General features: G+C 43.0%; 1 protein-coding gene across 6 annotated transcripts in view; it reads left to right on the forward strand.

Annotated features, from left to right (window-relative positions):
• baz2ba (bromodomain adjacent to zinc finger domain, 2Ba) overlaps positions 1–18,017 on the forward strand; it is a 68,969-nt gene that overhangs the window by 33,412 nt on the left and 17,540 nt on the right. For all 6 annotated transcript variants that reach the window (XM_080493506.1, XM_080493507.1, XM_080493510.1 and 3 more), the window contains exons 3-14: positions 3,146–3,340; positions 7,288–7,479; positions 7,563–7,724; positions 8,168–8,364; positions 8,474–8,686; positions 8,892–9,494; positions 12,363–13,143; positions 13,317–13,586; positions 14,159–14,219; positions 14,402–14,510; positions 16,136–16,358; positions 16,720–16,812. In XM_080493506.1, the coding sequence (XP_080349632.1) occupies positions 3,148–3,340; positions 7,288–7,479; positions 7,563–7,724; positions 8,168–8,364; positions 8,474–8,686; positions 8,892–9,494; positions 12,363–13,143; positions 13,317–13,586; positions 14,159–14,219; positions 14,402–14,510; positions 16,136–16,358; positions 16,720–16,812 (3,097 nt within the window). In that variant the 5' untranslated portion in view covers positions 3,146–3,147. The remainder of the gene's footprint in view (positions 1–3,145; positions 3,341–7,287; positions 7,480–7,562; positions 7,725–8,167; positions 8,365–8,473; positions 8,687–8,891; positions 9,495–12,362; positions 13,144–13,316; positions 13,587–14,158; positions 14,220–14,401; positions 14,511–16,135; positions 16,359–16,719; positions 16,813–18,017) is intronic.

Here is an 18,017-nt window from a genome sequence, read left to right on the forward strand (position 1 = left end):
CCATTATGCCACCACCAAATGCACGCACTCCATCTCTCCTTTATACTATTCTGCCCTCCTTTTAGATGATACTGACATGTGAAGGCTCCTATATGAAGGCCACATGCAATCATAAAACCGCAGAGCTGTTTATAGCTACACTATCTCCTGAAGGGCTGTTGCATCCAGCCACTATTAGCTGCTTGCGCTGACAGCTGGGTGCTGTGTTGTATTTGTGGACGTGACTGTGAATCCAGCGCTGGAACACGTCTTATAAATCATAGTTCGGCCATTAGCATAAATTCTCCCTCTTCTTTGCATCTGCGAGACCTGCTGTTTCTGGTTGCGGCATTCTGCCTTGATTGGTTGGTGTTGTTCAAGTCAAATTGATTTAGCCGTTCACGGAGATTATAACGCCTGCCTTATACCGCCACTGTGGTGTGCCGTTAATTACCTATAAAATCAAGCTAATTCTGATGCTAAATCCATTTTAATTTCTCATAATTAAGTCAGGATTGGATCCTTAAATACCTTGGCGCTCCATTATTGTTGCAATCATTGTTGTGGCTGTGCATTTGGTGGTACATTGCTGAGCTCAATCTTATTATTGTTATTAGATTTAATTGCACTAAGTGATCAGTTTGTAGTTGTTGGAGGAAGATGGACTTGCCTCGCAGTCGTTTTTCCCCTGCTGTCCTTTCTCTCTCCGTCTCTCATCCCAGAAAGAGGCCCTTTGAGAGATTGTGAGAGATGAGAGGAGATGAGGGGGAGGGTAGCTCTGCTTTACACCTCTGCAAAGGAGGGATTGCTTTTTTGTTGTTTGTTAGGGGGGAAATCAATTCTGTTCACATCATCACGTTTTGACAAGGCGAGGCATTAAGTGCAGATATTGAGAAACGACAGGAATGGTTTACAGCCTGTCCTTCATCTTCTCCTCTCTTTTCCTTTCTTCTGCTTCTTTTTCCACAACAAAATCAGAGTATATTGTCTTGCTTATCCCTTTTCTTCTCAATCTCTCTATCTCACCCCCCCCCCCCCCCCCCCCCCCCACACACACTCTCTCCCTCTTCCTGCGTTTTTTTCCCCCTTCCTCTCTGTAAAGGTAGGGAATGATCTGCTTCACTTACCAGCTGACACCACATAAGCTTGCTCGTCCTCTGAGACACAAGCCTTTTGTTTTCATGTGCATTATGATAATTATGAAGGGCCACAGCTCCTCTCCATTTTCATCACACTACTAATGATACTTGCATTTTTTGTTTGGCGCAACCACGAAAAGCTCACTTAAAAAAAAATAAATCTTGTGGAAGAATAATTTTTCTTTATTGTATGTTTTTTTTTTTTTCTTTCCTTTCTCGATCTAACCTGACATTTAAAAGGTGACAGTCAAAGTGAAGGAGCATTGAGTGTGACAGCCATTCATGCAACAAAGTGTAGCAGAGAGGTAACATTTTTTGGTTAGATTACAAAAAACTCTTCATCCTCGCTCAACCAGAAATTTATTCTTGTAACTAATATGGAACATTCATTTCCTTGCCATTAAGGTTGATAATTTGCCTCTTCTGCCCCACGTCCTGTCACCCTTCACCGGAGACCAGTCGAAGGACCTTTGACCTTGCTCATAATTACACAACCACCATCTTTTCACTGCAGCAATGGCAGTCATGGCTGCCCAAGTCCGATGGCACACCAGCCTCCTCCCCGTGGACTGCAGCAGGTTTTCTTGTCATCCGCGCCTCTCGCTCTCCCTCTCTCCCTCTCTCTTGTCAGTGTTGCTCCTGGCGAAAGGCTGATACTTGATATTCAGAGGATAGCAGCTTTTGTCTCAGAGATTTAATCAGTGGCTCTGCTCCCACTGCAGAGGAGAGAGGGAGGGAGTGTGGCGGAGGGATGGCAGGAGAGAGAGAGAGAGAGAGAGAGAGAAGGAAAGAGAGATGGAGGCAGAGACTGTTTATATGTAATGACACAATAACAAAGCCTGCCTGTAAAACACAATCTGCAAACTGTGCTTTTGAAGGGGATTTTCAGCCCTGGATTAGTGTCAGGCAGAGGGATATGGAAAAGGAGAAGAGAGAAAAAGAGTCAGGTTGATGTGATAGACAGGGGAGGTGATTTTGTGTGTGTGCCTGTCTGCAGGAGGGGTTGAAATGTGTGAGCGAGTGTCCATGTGTGTGCGTGTTTGTGTGAACGTTTATGTGTTTATAAACACTTTTGCATTTATTTGGCTCCACAAGACAGTGGCTGTGTGGGCATTGCCACATTGTGTTCTCAGTTATAAGCAAAAAGGGGTTTAAAGCTGAATAACGTAAGTGAAATATTTGGCTGCAGAATGGACAAATGTTTCAGGTTTGGGTTTACGTTGTTGGTTGGTTGGTAATGGCCAGCATGGTGACTCCGTGAGACTGATAATGGAAGGCTATCCAGTTGTTTAATGCACCTGTCATCTAAAAGCCTATCCATTCAGTTCTAGTTCTGACTGAAAGGAGTCAGGGAGCAACGCCGTCTTTAAAGGCCGAAAAGAGCTCTTAAATTTAAATGACATTCTTTTTCATCAAGGACGTGTAAAGAGATCCTGGTTGTGAAAAATGCTTGTGCAAGTTTGCTCATGCGTCGTCCTGTTTCCCTGAAGGACAGAGACTGACAAAGAAAAGTGTTGAATCTGTTATTTGTCCATTTTCTGTCTGAATCTTTTCACTAACCTCTGTCGCTCTAAATGTCCCACTTCAACCTCAGCTGAGTGACTTCTCTGGTAAAGTGGCTGTCCTCTTAAAGAACACACTCTCAGCACTGGTATTTTCTTGCATCAAAATGTAGAACCTGCTTTGTTGTCCGTTATCGGAGTCCTTAAAGATGTCATCCTCCTTCCTACCCCATATTGAATCAATAGAGGCTGGGAGCCAGTGAGCATGGCTAAATAGAAATATTGTTCAGGGGAAGTGAGTTGTGAAAGGAAAAGTGTCAGGAGGGGTGTATGTGTGTGTGTGTGTGTGTGTGTGTGTGTGTGTGTGTGTGTGTGTGTGTGTGTGTGTGTGTGTGTGTGTGTGTGTGTGTGTGTGTGTGCTTGAACATGTTGTGTAGGTGTGACAGTATGCGTTTGTGTGTTTGTGAGTGTACGGGTGGGTGTGCTTTGCTATTGTAACCCTGCTGATTGGATTGTGTTTGACAGATATGGAGTCTGGAGAGCGGCTGGCCTCCCCTGCGCCCACCCTGTCTGCTGCTCGCACCTCCTCCCCTGCGGCCTCTTCCTCCTCCTCCTCCTCTTCTTCCTCGTCTTCCTCATCTTCATCATCGCCTGCTCCCCACTCTAAGAGCAGCCTGGCCCCGAGCCCCTCAGCACTGGGATCCACCCTCAGCACCTCTGGTAAGAAACACTTTTCTTTTCTTTTTTTTTTCGCCCCATGTCAGTCAAGAAAAGAAAATACCCACACACAATGCAAACAGTTTTCATGTAACCATAAAAAGATGCCAAATGTGGTCACTTTCATGTCTTGATAGCATTCAGAACCCTCCTCATTTCTTTACCATGAAAAATGAGTTTCCCCCAGTATTAATTATACAGTTATTTTGCAGCCGGTGTGAATACACCTCTCTCCCAGCTACAAGGATTTTTTTTTTTTTTTCCTGACAGCTTGGGTTGCAATTGAAAAGCTGCTGCATTAATGAATCCCAAACAATTAGGGGGCTCTTTTGTGTGAGAAACACACACATGCTTCGCCATGTCTCCTGACAACCTTCAGCTCTCTGGCTCCAGCTGCCTCAGAGTCAGGCTCAGCACGGCACTGTGTGTGTGTGTGTGTGTGTGTGTGTGTGTGTGTGTGTGTGTGTGTGTGTGTGTGTGTGTGTGTGTGTGTGTGTGTGTGTGTGTGTGTGTGTGTGTGTGTGTGTGTGTGTGTGTGTGTGTGTGTGTGTGTGCGTTCTGAAAAAGCAATAGAGAAAGAGTGAGAGAGAGCCTCTCCCTGCATGATTTAACATTTGTTAGCCACTCAGTGTCTAGTCAGCCCTGTCCAGCATCCAGCTTCCTTTCTATGTATTGGTCAAAGCCATTAGGCAAAGAGGAGTGTGTATATTCAGTGTGAGCGTGTGTGTATGGTGGTTCAAATATTGTGTGAGCGACTGAATCATACTTTCTTCTCATCTTTTAATGCTTGGCTATTTTCTCGAAAGCCTTGCTTACGAACACACACACACACACACACACACACACACACACACACACACACACACACACACACACACACACACACACACACACACACACACCTATATGCACGCTGCACTGAGTAGGGAATAGGGTATCCAGCTTACTCCATGATTGTTGTGTTTTCTCTCTCTCTGTTACGAGAAGAGGACGGAGAGAGCAAAATAAAGCCCCTTGTTTTGTGCTCCATATCCTCAGCGTTGCCCCAAAGAAGAAGCCATTAGGAGCATCTCCTTCTTATGCATTATACATCCCTGTTATCCTTCAGTGCCATTACGTGTGCTCAGATTTTCTAGATAAGCGATTTTGGGCTGAGCGTCAAATGATATGCTGAGAGGCAGACCGATAAAACTCTGAACTTTTGCTGTGCTTTGTGGGAATCAAGTAAGGCAGTAGTTTTTCATTTCACTCGAAGCTTTGTTCAGTATGTGAACTGAAACTGAAACATACAGGAGATAAATATTTACATACAGAAAGTACAGTAAAGTCATCTCCTTTGGTTTCCTAGCTCTGGGTATCATAATTAAAAGGGGAAAAACATTGTTATGGAGAACAAAAGGAAAATGTCAAGTGTATTGTGTGAGCAGGTAACATCAGTAATTGTATGTTGCGGGGATATATTATCATCACAAACTGTGCAGGCATTGATTCAAGGTCCTTTTCCAGTGTGCCAATAACAAGAATCTGAAGAATGTAAAAATGAGCACAGACTCTGTGTGTGTGTGTGTGTGTGTGTGTGTGTGTGTGTGTGTGTGTGTGTGTGTGTGTGTGTGTGTGTGTGTGTGTGTGTGTGTGTGTGTGTGTGTGTGTGTGTGTGTGTGTGTGTGTGTGTGTGTGTAGGTGTGCGTGCATTTGTGCATGTGTCATTGATGAGGATATCACTTGGAGAATAAAAGCTGATCGGCGCTTGTAGCACTCTCTCCTTCTGGGATCAACTCGCGGATGCAATTAACTTAAATCTGTCTGTGGAAATTTGATTGACTGCAACAAACAACAAATTAATCCCCCTTCGGCAGCATCCAAACATGAAAAAAGCAGGCGGTGCAGTTTGTCAGAGTGGAGGAAGGATTGAAACAGAATGAGAAAGAGAGCAAGGGAGCGAGAGAGAGACAGAGTGAGGAAGAGCGAGTAGGTAATCCTAGGTATGTCTTTCCCCTGCTTCTTTCTTGCTTCAAATTTTTAGATTTAATTATTCGCCTTCTGGAAGCCTGCATTAATATTGAAGAGGCATTTGCAGATGTCACTTTGTGTTGCTTCGAAAGGAAGGAGGGTGTGTGGGGGAGAAGTGGGCACCTTAGGCATAAGTGAATGCTGTGGCTGGCCTTTCGGGGGGTTGCATTGCAGTCGTTTATCTTCCTATCCACTAGCTGACGCTGGCAAGGCAGGCTCTACATATTCAGCATATTCTAATGACATTCAAAAGGCAGATTTTGCTGTCTAGTGGAGAGAGGGGCCTTGACGCCGACACAAAAGGCTATACTCTCATATGTCACGCTGCCAGCATGCTGGTGAGGCCACAAATAGTTTGATTCTCACTTTCAGAAGTCTCCGAGATGCATCAGTAAACTCATGTTCCCTTTAGTTGCCTTCAGTGTTTTAGCCCAGCGCATATTGTCACCGGTCCTGCTATTAAATCAGGGACTGCATTAGCTCAGAAAACACGGCACTCTTCTGTCACTCCGCTTTACATTTCCATGGTGTATGCATGTGTATAGTAGTTTGACATTTTCATCTGCACTGTGCACAACACTTCCCTTTTCTTCAGTTATCACTTTTTTTTTTCCACATGTGTATTACCTGGCTTATGCAGAGGCATCAAGCAGGCTTGCTCTCCTTTTCTGGAATAGAAATTGAATTTGCATGAAATATGCTCACACCAAATTGCATCTGACTCTGGGAGGAGGTAATACGTGGCAGTCACCCCTGCCAGAAATGATTGTGCTCAGGAAAACGCTAGACGATGATGATGTTGATGAAGTATTCTTCTGTGCTGAAATTGAATGCCAAAAGGATAGAAGGAGGTTTGGGTTTTACACCTTATACACACTCTTCTTTTTCTCATCACAAATATCCAGCCTTTGTTACTGCCCAACATGCTCTGACACTCATTTCAAACTAAAGAAATATCAATACATAAATAGTTCTGAGCTGGAATTGGATTATGACACAAAGCTCTGTAATTTAAATGTGAATGTTTTATCGTATACACATAAGCAGTAAGCTGAAGAAATAGTTTTTCTGTCATGCTCAGAAACAGTACGGCTGCCATATGAAATTAGGTGCAGTCTGCGCTCGGTGGAAGCTAAATCTGAAGTTAATACTTACACAAATAGAAGGCAGTCATTCTGTATTTAATTCTTTTCTAGCCAATTCGGATAAGAAGCAACACCTTCCAAAGCAGTTCACATCTAGTTTTCACACCTTGTCGATTCTCACATCAATTTCTCAGATCAGTGTAACTAAACATAATAAACGACCAAATGGTGAGCAATGACTTGTACCAAGATGTATTTAACAACTGTCATACCAACTCTACACTAATGTCAGAGTGGAACTTTGTGTGGGGGGTGAAATCTGTACGACTAGTGAAATTAAAATTAAGTAAATTAAAATTCACTTCCCGTATGGAGTTCTTCTTTTAATCTTTTGATATAAGCCTGGTTAGTCACTAAACCTGAATACTGCAGCAGCTTCAGACAAAGTAAGGCATGTATTTCTATTGGATAGGAGTGGAAAATTGTAAAAAAAACAATCAACAAAAAACAAACTCAACTACTGAATGTATTAAATCAGTATGTTATTTCTTGTCAATATAGTGGGTGTTCACATACGAGCCTCCCACAGTCATGTTGACTGTTTTCAATTAGTTATATCCTGTCTCTTCTCTGTCTGCTTTCCAATGTTTGTGAAGTGTATTATTTTTTTTTTTTTCCAAAAGCTTATATAATGAAAGAGGAATCAATAATAGTATTTTTGTTATGTAAGTGAATCAGTCAGCTGATAACCATTGCAATTGTACACCTGTTGCTTTGTGCCATTGATTGTTTACACAGTTGTTTCCTGTGGATTGCATTTGAAATCTAATTTAATGTGACCATGATCTATCATAGGCCGTCTGTTTGGAGCAGCGGTAGAGCAGCCCTTCATTGGCTCCACATTGTCAAGTGCCTTCCCTCTGGTCAACCACCCAGCCTTCGGAGCCCTCTACACTGCCGGAGCGGGCAGGCCTGAGTTCGGAGGCCTGGGCTCGCTGGGCATGTCAGCTGCATTGGCTGCCCACCCCCAGCTGGGAGCCCTCTCTGGTAGGAATGATGACATTTGAATTTGGACTGCAATTAGCTAAACGTAAATGTCCCTTTAACCGTGTCCTCCCCTCTCCGAACAGAATGGTGGAGAGCTGCTGAAGCCCATGGACGAGGAGCTGCTGCCTTTCTCCCCTCTTTCATAGGCTTCCCTCCATTCTTCACCCCACACATTCAGCCCAATCACAGCGCCAGTCCTGTTCAGATCAGGATGCCCAGCAAGAACAGCCATACCCCGTCTAAAGGTACAGTATTGTCCTGAAGACACTTGCTCTGCTCAATTTCCTTTCTCAGTCCCCATCTGTGGGTCTTCCTCTCCCACAATCTAAATCCACTTTGTCCTATGATGGGATTTCTCCTTTCCTCGACAGATTTAATGACTTTCAGTCCTCACTTAGTGATTCTGTTAACCTCTCTCTCTCACGCTTCCCCACGATCTCTCTCCTAATCTCTGGTTCTTGCACTCTTTTAATTTCGCAGTATCTTTTAATTTATCTTTTATTATGTAAACCACTCATGTTGGGCTTCAGTCTTGCACAGCCAGCACGTTAGATGAGATACATGTATAAATCAATATTTTTATTAGCCTTATTCCATTCTGCAGTTAGTTCCAGATATTTCATTATCGCCTCTTGTAGAAAAGATGAAGCTGATTAGTAATACAGCAGATCTGTTTTTCGGTTCCTAGGGGTGAATGGTGCAGTGAATGGCAGTGGGGTCTGTCCTCCCACCACACAATCAGGGAGCGTTTCTGCGAGTCCAACTCCTGTTCAGGCACCAACCAAGCCAACCAAAAATTCAGACCCCTCAAACAGCCACCGTAGCAGCCCTCAGAACAAGCCACCTGATTTGTTAGAAAACACGATTCAGAGGCCGAAAGAGAAGGTCAGTACTGAAATTACATTTCTCTCAGTAGAATGAACATGCTAAATGTACATGTCATGCATTATCCAGTGGAGCTGATTCTCACTGTTTATTTTTCTGCTCAATGCAGAAGGCACGAAAGAAGCAGACAGAAACTGCTTTGGCAAGCAACAGCGAATCAGGCACATCTTCAGACAGTTCAAGTGACGGCTCCCTCAGCAGTGATATGGAGGACTTAGCAGAGGATGATGAAGACGACGACGATGATGACGAGGATGACGAAGAAGAGGACAAACAGAGCGAGTTTTCAGACTCTGAGAGGCGCACAAAAAAGAAAGCAAAGGTAAAGAAGAAAAGTTGGCAATTAAAAGGAGAAAAGCCTGTCATTGAACAAGGGCTATTTACTGGTCTACTTAACTGCAGTTTGTCCTCAGTACTTTTACACACTATTAACTATTACCCAAAATGTGGAATGAATTAAGTTAAATGATCATGCTATAGTAATTTTCTTCATCACAATAATTCTTTTTATTTAATTTCCAACCCAGGTTTTGATAACTACTACTGGAACTACAAAGACTGAAGCAGAAAATAAGAAAGACACCCAGAAAGTCTCCTCCACTCCCCCAACCCTAGTGCCCATACCCTGCTCTGTCTCCCCTCCTGCCTTGTCCCAAACATCACCACTGGCCGTGCATGGCTCAAGATCCCGGACGGAGGGGCAACAGCAGCACTTCAGTGTGATTCAGTCCACTGGCCTGGCTGCAAACTCAAAACCCCTGGCACTCCTCTCACAACCCCGCAGAGAGTCGTCCCCGTCTTCCTCCCCCATAGCTCTCACCACATCTCCAAAGACGCTCTCCAGCACTGCCTCTCCAAAACCACCCAAACTGCTGCCCTCCTCCTCCCCTCAGCACCTGCCCCTCTCCCTCTGCTCCTCCCCTAAGCCTCTTTCAGTCCCCTCTCCTCCCCGCTCGACTCTCCCGCTGTCTACCTCCCCCAAACCCTTTGGTTTGACCTCATCTGTAACAAGCTCCCAGAAGTCCTCGCTGAAGCCACCAAAGCTCACTGTTCCTGGCTCCGCCAAATCCAACAAAAGGAAACTGCTGGAAGCTTCACTTGCGCAGATCAATGAGTTCAGGCTCAAACAGGTAAGCCAACGTGACAACAGCAACTGAATAATTTCACCTTTTTTTTTTATTGTGTCCAAAAGCAACTTCACTCTTACATGCATAGCTTATTGTTGGCTGTTGTCTATAAGTGACACTTTCAGCTTTAGTCACCAAAATGATTCCTACTCAAATAGAGGTGGCAAATGACTTAAGTATTTGTACATCGTTACTGTACTAACAAGTACTAACTCCTACTGAGTAGAAGATGTTTGTCGTTGGTACTTATTTTATTTATTTTTCTGATGATTTTTTATTTATTCCCCCTGCTTTTGATATGACGTAATTATCCGTACTCTCTACTACCACCTGTACTCGTCATAGTTTTAAAACTGGCTCATTACATATTTTAAACTCTCTGGATAATAATCCAGTTACAGTGAAAGGATAGAAGCTGCTGGCGATGACAGTTATCTATTCTGAAGTTAAAGGAGTTGGTGACTGTCATAGTTACGTCAATAATGCTTTAATGCCAATACTTTCTTTTTCCATTCCAAAGAAGTAGTGTTTTAAATAAAGTACAGCCAGGTTATAATCTTTTTTTGTTTGAAGTTGAACCGTGATTGAGCTGGTGTATGTATGCTGACAAGCGTAGTTTGACAATAACAATAGTTAGTGAGGCTGCACAGTGGTGTCGTGGTTGACACTCTCCTCACATAGCGACAAGGTCTTGGTTTGTGGTTAGGGGTCCTTCTGTGTGGTGTTCGCATGAGTGCATGCATGCACTTGCATGGGGTATATCCCAGTATTCCAGTTTCCTCCCATTGCCCAAAACATACATTTAAGGTTAATTGGTGACTCTTAAGCTGCTCATAGGTGTGAATGTGAGTGAGTGAGTGAGTGAGTGAGTGAGTGAGTGAGTGAGTGAGTGAGTGAGTGAGTGAGTAAGTGAGTGAGTGAGTGAGTGAGTGAGTGAGTGAGTGAGTGAGTGAGTGAGTGAGTGAGTGAGTGAGGTGAGTGTGTGTCTCTGTGTTTCCGCTGTGATGGACTGGTGACCCGTCCAGGGTGTTTCCTGTGTCTCCACAGTCAGCTGGGATGACCTTGTCCCCGATAATGATAGAGATGAAGTTATTAATGGGTCGTAGTAGTAGTTGTTAGATCTGGGACTACGTTGACATTAATTAACGTGAAACAATGCACACCTTTTTTTTTTTCCTGGTGGTCATTTATCCTATCGATTTCTGTCTTGATGCAAGCAGCTCTCATGCAGCTACAGAACTTACACCAGTGAGGCTGCAGACTCAATTAAAAATGAAATCATAACATTGACTGTTGCAGTACCTCATCCATGCCAGGGTGGGATTTTATATCAGAGACAATCATGTTCCAAATGGCCTCTTTAAAATTAACATGGCCTTGAGCAAAATCTTCCAGCTGCAAACGAACATTAGAAAGTTGTTTTGTGTAACTGATCTCCGAGACTGCTCATTTCAGTGAACTTGTAGTGCATTGGGAATGGATACTGGAAGGCACGTAGACATCTAATACGTTTAGATATATTAATAGTTAATACCTCGAAATGTTTCCATTTATACATTTGGTGTGAAAGTCTGTAGTTGCTCTGCTAAACTCAGAAGAGGAACAAGAACAAGATTAAGTGAATGTTTTCTACTTTAATTAATGAGTACATCTGTACAAATGGTTAATTACCAAGTTGTAATGGCCACTAGGAGTACTCAAAACATGCACCCTGGGACCATTTGTCACTGATGTCCTCGAGCCTGGCAAGTGATGCTTGTAGTGATTTGCACAAAGTAATATAGTGTCTTCACAATGTAGTGCTGAAATATGTTATATTCTTTTACTGATCATATACTATAATGGTTTAATTGATTATCAGTGTAAGGCTTTGTTCAGGATTTCGCCCCGTTACCTGGAATTTATGTGCCAATAGCAGTGTCTCAGCAGAAAGCCCAACTCTTACAGCTCATTAAACATTATGATCCATATGCATACATGATTTTCTCTGTGTTTTTAATTATTAACAACGGTTGCATTTGCTCAACTGCTGTTGCAAATAGCTTGTTGATGAAACAGTTAATGATTTTTGTCACTTTAATATTCTGAGGCAGACGTAGACTGTGCAGAAATTCCACTGTATTATTTATGATTTTGGTTAATTTAAATGAAATGTTGTACAATTGACATTTTTATTTGCCTTTGACTTCACAAATTCCATTCCTTCAGATGAAATATGAATGATCAATAAGCTAAACCAATTGAGATCCGTCTGTTCTGTGAAAATCATTTCCCATTTTGGTTTCACCACTACTGAGAAGTTTACAACGAGCGAAATTCCCCCTGTGGTTTCAGCACTGTTACTGTATTTCATGGTCTGTGAAATTGATTTGTTTCACTTCATATCACATCCAGTTGAAAGTGCAACATTAAAGTCGAACCTACCTTTGCTTAAACACAGAGTGAACCAAACTTATCATCAGTGTATGAAAAAAATAAATAAAAGCCAAACGTTCCCAGCTGCACGATGATAATGATGGAGCTTTTCAAATGTGCAGACAAGTAATTACATTTTTAGAAAGATACACATTGTCTCTTTTGTGAACTTGGTTGAGAACAATGGCTTTCGGTTATTGCATTTATGTTCTTTTTGTTTCCCCAAAAGAGGCTTAGACACAGTTAACTGTACCAGTGTTCAGTATTGTAGCTTTGTCACCTGCTCAAACAATCAACAGTGATGCAAACTGACAGCTAGAGCAACTCCACTTTGTCCTGTTTCTTTACCAATTTTTTCCCTAACCTTTCTTTGTTCCTCCCATTCTGCATTTCCCTCTCTGTCCCTCCCCCTGACTGCCTTTCTCTACTTGTGCTCTCCTCCTTCTGTATTCCCAGACTCTCATGTCCCAAGGGCAGACGTTCCCAGCTGAGCTAAAGAAGCAGCAGCAGGGGCCAAACAAATCTCCCAAGAGGACATCTCTGTCTTCATCGCCATTGCCACCCGTTCCTCCTCCTCCACCCCAGAACAATCACTCCAACCTCTTCCTCTCGAGTGCCCTGCTGGGGCTCCCTGAACCCCATCACCCAAATGGAGTCATCCAAAGCACCACTCAGGACGCACCTTTGGCCCTCATCACCAAACCTCGCAAAGACTCTGCCTCTCAAGGCAAGTCTCCTCAGCGCGACTCAGACCTTGGGTCGATGCCTGTCAATCTGAGCACAGGGGCAAGTAGGACCCCAGCAGCTGCCCATGCTGGGCCTCTGTCACAGCCCCCCACTACCTCACCCCATGCCACTGGTCATGGATCTAGAAAGAACAAGACTCCCAAGGTAAAGGGACAGACCTCTGGGCTGGGACAAGGACAAGGACAGGGACAGGGACAAGCGGACCCTTTAGCTGCCTGGAAGGGCTTTTCTCAGAACCATCTGGTACAGTCTCTTGTAGATTTGTTTCGCGGAGGAGAGTCTGGGATTGGGATTCCTGGAGTCAGCATCCCTGGAGTTGGAATCCCCGGGGTGGGAATCCCTGGGACATGTAACCCCACAGCTGGTCTCCCCGCTAACAAGGAATCTGACGACTCAGGAGACGATGATGACGATGAGGATGATGACCTCGAGGAGGAGGAAGAGGAGGAGGAGGAGGAAGACGAAGAGGACTCTGATGACAGTCTCTCAGGTTTGTATCTCCTGTGTGCCTGAATGAATGTAACTTTCACTTTTTTGTTTTGAACTGAAATGGTAATTAATTATATAAAACATTACCTAAAATGTAGTGGTGAACTGTTCTTTCTTAATGTCTTTTAAGTTTCTAACTCCCTCCCCACCTGTTGTCCTGCCCTCCTGTTTCAGAGTCTGACAGCAACTCAGACAGTGACATATCTGGAAAGAAAGCGAAGGAGTTAAAGCTGCTGCCGTCTGGATCTTCTAAGAAGGAGATGACTCCCCGTAGGCTAACCAAAGGCGCAGAACTACTGAACACCTCAACCAATCACACCGCCACCAGCTGCTCCCCTCTCAATCTGCAGGTCGTCAAGTCGCCCACCATTGCCACCAGCTCCAGTGCCTTGGCCTATCATAGCTCTCCAGGCTCTTCGTCCTACAGCCTAGCCTCTCCTTTGGGTAACGTCTTTAAATTCCTTGACGCTGAAAGTGTGAAAGTAAAATGTGAGGGGATGTTTTAGTGTCATTGATTTATATACTGTAACACAGTAACGCTGTAATACTCTATGTCAAAGAAGCAAAGAATGCAGTATCTTTGCATCAGGTGATCGTGAAGAGGCATTGTGGCTTTAACTGAGGCAGGAAGAAGGCAGTTGGTTGCCATAGCTGAGTAAGAGCTTTGAGGTCCTGTAGGGGCATGCCTAAGTGCCCTGAAAACTTGTTTGGCACAGCAGCAAGGTTGATTTCCGCCTTTTTCAATGCGGGCAGATTACCCAGATCACAAAAAAGACATGTCTAGCTTGCCATGAATGTTTTAAACAGACATTTCCAGTCTTTCTCTGACTGTGAATAATTTTCTTAGCAATTATAGTTTAGTTTTTCTCTAGGTGCAGTAGCATATGTTACATTTTGTGTTTTGGTTACATGATTTTTACCTATATGTATGATCATTGGTGAGTTCAACAGTGTTGTTGCAGCTCCTTTTTTTGCACCTCTGTTGTGAAATTTATATTTGAACTGTCTTTTCACAGGCTTAGGAAAGAGGAAGAGGGTGATGGATGAGAAAGAGTTGATGATACCTCTGGAGTTAGGGTGGGTACAATTGACAAAAGAAAAAAAACTCATAAAAAATGATTCACTTCATATTATGTTGATGTTTCTGTTGTTTTCACGATGCCATTCACACACCTAACTGTACATTGCACTATAGTTTTTGTGAACACCTGCCTGTGTGTGTGTGCGTGTTATTTCTTTAAAAAAAAATAAAAAATTAGGTGGCGGAGAGAAACCAGAATCAAATCAGTGGCTGGACGGCCGCAGGGCGAAGTGGCCTATTATGCCCCTTGTGGCAAGAAACTGAGGCAATACCCAGATGTGATGAAGGTACCACAACCTCACAGCTTTACTTTGTAGTCAATGTCCCTGATACAGAATGTGTTTGAGTAAACAGATGAGCAGTTTAGTTTGTGTCGTGGTTTGCTGTTGGAGTCATTGTAGGCAAAAATGTTAAAATTTATTTTGAAAGTATGTTTTAGTAGTATTTGCTGAACTGCTCATCCACATTGCTCAAAGCAATGCTTTTGTATCAGGGTTTGATATGATATGTGTGTGTGTGTGTGTGTGTATATATATATATATATATATATATATATATGCTTCTGCTACAGCTGCACTCCAACCCCACCTCCCCTGCTTTCTATGACCCTAATAGTGAGAGATGATATTCTTAGATTCACTTCTTGTGCCACTTTTCCCCCCACCTCTCCTTTCCCCCCCAAACATGATTAATGCTTCATGTTGGGATGCACAACTTTGGCCCAATTTGTACGCCATATCATAGTGCATAATTTTCCTTGTTTGCCTCTTCAAAGTTCAATCACACAGATTGTCAAAACTGCCTTTGAGGGTGGGAGTGCAAACAAAACCTCTAACGCAGTAACGCACGATCACTGCTTGTCAGTCAGGCAGTAAAAGCCTACCAATGCCAGAGATAAATAAGAAAGGGCCTGAATTGTGCACCCCAAGGTCAGAACCATTTTTCTCTCCTGAGAGCTTTTGCTCTTTTTTTTGTCCCCTGGCTTTTATAATGATTAGTAGCACTGCACAGATGCACTATAACAGTAGACTCCCTTCAATCTAGTGCCTCCCAGTTGCTTTTCATTGTCGCTAATTTCACAATTTTTTTCTGCCTAAACCAACGCCATTATTATTTTCTCTTCTGTAGTATCTATCCAGAAATGGAATAAGTGGCATCACGCGTGATAATTTTAGCTTCAGTGCAAAGATAAGGGTTGGTGACTTCTATGAAGCCAGAGAAGGACCCCAGGTGACTGCCTTTCATCTCTCTCTTTCTCCCTGATCCCTGTTCATCTTTTCATCTAGCGGCAGGCAAAGCTTCATGCAGCAGTCACTGTCAGGGCATGGATAGGAATCAACCAAAACCCTCAGTAGTCCTAGTTCATAGACCTCTCACTGTGCATGGAGAAATGTAATAATAAGCTGACATTACTTCCACAGGTGACCAGTGATAAATGCCATGTTATGTGTCTGTGATTCAAAGAGATTAACTAGGAAAAATTTGGTGCGTGTGTGTGTGTGCGTGCGTGCGTGCGTGCGTGCGTGCATGCGTGCGTGCGTGCGTGCGTGCGTGCGTGTGTGCGTGCGTGCGCGAGTTATTGGAGTCAGAATAAAGAAAATTCTCAGAAAAAAACTACAGTGCTGAGGGAGAAAATAAACAGATTGCATTCAGCTTAAAATAGATGGTCAGAAATAGGAAATAAGTAATTCTTTTATTAATGTACCGTTCTGTCAGTGTTTTATTTTAGATGTCAGGAAATAAAATCATGTGTGAATTAGATATAAATATGTGTTATTGTTGTTGTTGTTGTCTAATAATTAAATGATTCCCTGACTAAAATTAAATGATGTTCACCAGCAAGTCATTCATTATTACATCTCAGCCTGTCCCTCCCAATCTCTCCATATTTGCTTTTTCTCTATATCTCTAGGGTTTACATTGGAGCCTCTTAAAGGAAGAGGAGGTCATTCCTCGTATTTTGGCAATGGAAGGTCGTAGGGGTCGCCCCCCAAATTCAGAGCGTCAGTTAGCAGGCGAAAGTGCCAAAGGCAACCGACGGAGAAAGGGGCGGCCCCCTAATGTGGGGGATCCGCTGGTGCCCGAGGGCCCCAGTCCCAGTGAGGTCAAACTTCTGCGCAAGCTGGAAGCTCAAGGTTAGCAGAGGAAATGAGCCCTGAAATATGTTTATCCTAAGTGTGTGTGTCATTAATCAGGAAGCCATTATTCAGGTAGCATGAGCTAAAGAAGATAGGTCGTTCAGATTTTTAGTCTTTGAACCAGCCAGTGTTGTTTTCTGTTGTGTTTTTTGTCAGTCAGCTCGGATTTATGTGTCATAAAATGGACACTTTTATTATGTAAATATTTCGTTTGAGTTTTTTAGTGTTTAATGACCTTTTTTTTGTAATAGCATTTGTGCTACCTGTTGTAAATTAGCATTTGCGTTAGGCTGGTGTCATTTGAAATGGTCCACTTGAAGTTTGGCCCTGACAGTGTCTTTCTTTCCCCTCTGTATAGAAATAGCTCGACAGGCTGCCCAGATGAAACTGATGAGAAAACTGGAAAAGCAAGCACTGGCCCGTGCAGCCAAAGAGGCTCGGAAACAGCAAGGTAAGAGCTTCCAGGCTCATATACAGGCTGGTAGATGATAATGCAAAAGTCAGTTGATCACTTCAAACTACTTTGATCTAAATCAATGCAGTAAGGACAAACACCAGCAGGGCCGCTGGGGTAGCGGGACTCTGATGCTGCATATATGGCATCTGTTTGAATATAGATTCATATTTATTTTCATCTCTTTAAAGCACAAGCTTTAATCTTCTTTCTGCTCTAATCTTTATTGTACTGTACTTTTTTTTCTTAATCCTTGTACATCGACATGAAAATAAAAACTTTGATCAAAGTCCTAATGCACTTGCTTAGCCTGTACTTAAATTCAGACCCGCAACTTGGCATGCTATATATATTCAAAATGCATTATATACATTTAAAGTGGATGAAACTATTGTTGTTTCAAGCATCAGAAATTAAAGAAGCACTTTGAAGTTTTGAATTTGATAAAATGTCTCCTGTATGGAATAAGTTACATGCACTCTAAATTCAGTGACACTGGTGACCTGAAAACTAACTAACTGCCTTTATCTAATCGGGTTTATCTGTATAAATCCCAGCACCACACTTTTGACCCAAACAACCATCGACCTACTGTGTATCCAAGCTGTCCTGTCTCTCCACAATCCTAGAATCATTAGTCAGCTCACAGCTCCATGGCTGTGGATAATATTGTCCATCAGCCACAACAGTCTGGGTTTAGACCTGCTGCAGCTGTTGTTGTGGATGGCTTTGTGATCCCACTTCGCACAAAACAACATTGTGATGACCACAGCATTTTGCTTTCCGTGTAGGTTCAAACCATGTATCTTTGACGCGCTCTATGCAGTTTTTCAAGTCCCAGGCCGATAGATGAATGTCCCCCCCAAGGATCAGTATAAGACTCCCTTTAATTTATTTTGTACATAAATCTGAAATAGTAGCACTGTAATGACAACTTTATTGTAAATCCCCCCCCCCCCCTGATAACTGGAATCCTTGAAGCCACATGCTGCATTTTATAAATGCTTAGTCTTCACTGTTGAAGGTAAAAGTTGTTTGAAACATTTCAAAAGACTGAATGACATCGATTGACCCTTTTCATACTGATATTCTATTCAACAGAATTATAGAGCTCAATTTAGCAGGACAGCATATTTTAGTTCATCTTACAAAAACAGTAAAAACTAGACACAGAGCTCTCCTGTGCATCACTGGAAAGCTAT

This window comes from Lipophrys pholis, assembly GCF_963383615.2.
Source record: "Lipophrys pholis genome assembly, chromosome: 2".
NCBI lineage: Eukaryota > Metazoa > Chordata > Actinopteri > Blenniiformes > Blenniidae > Lipophrys > Lipophrys pholis.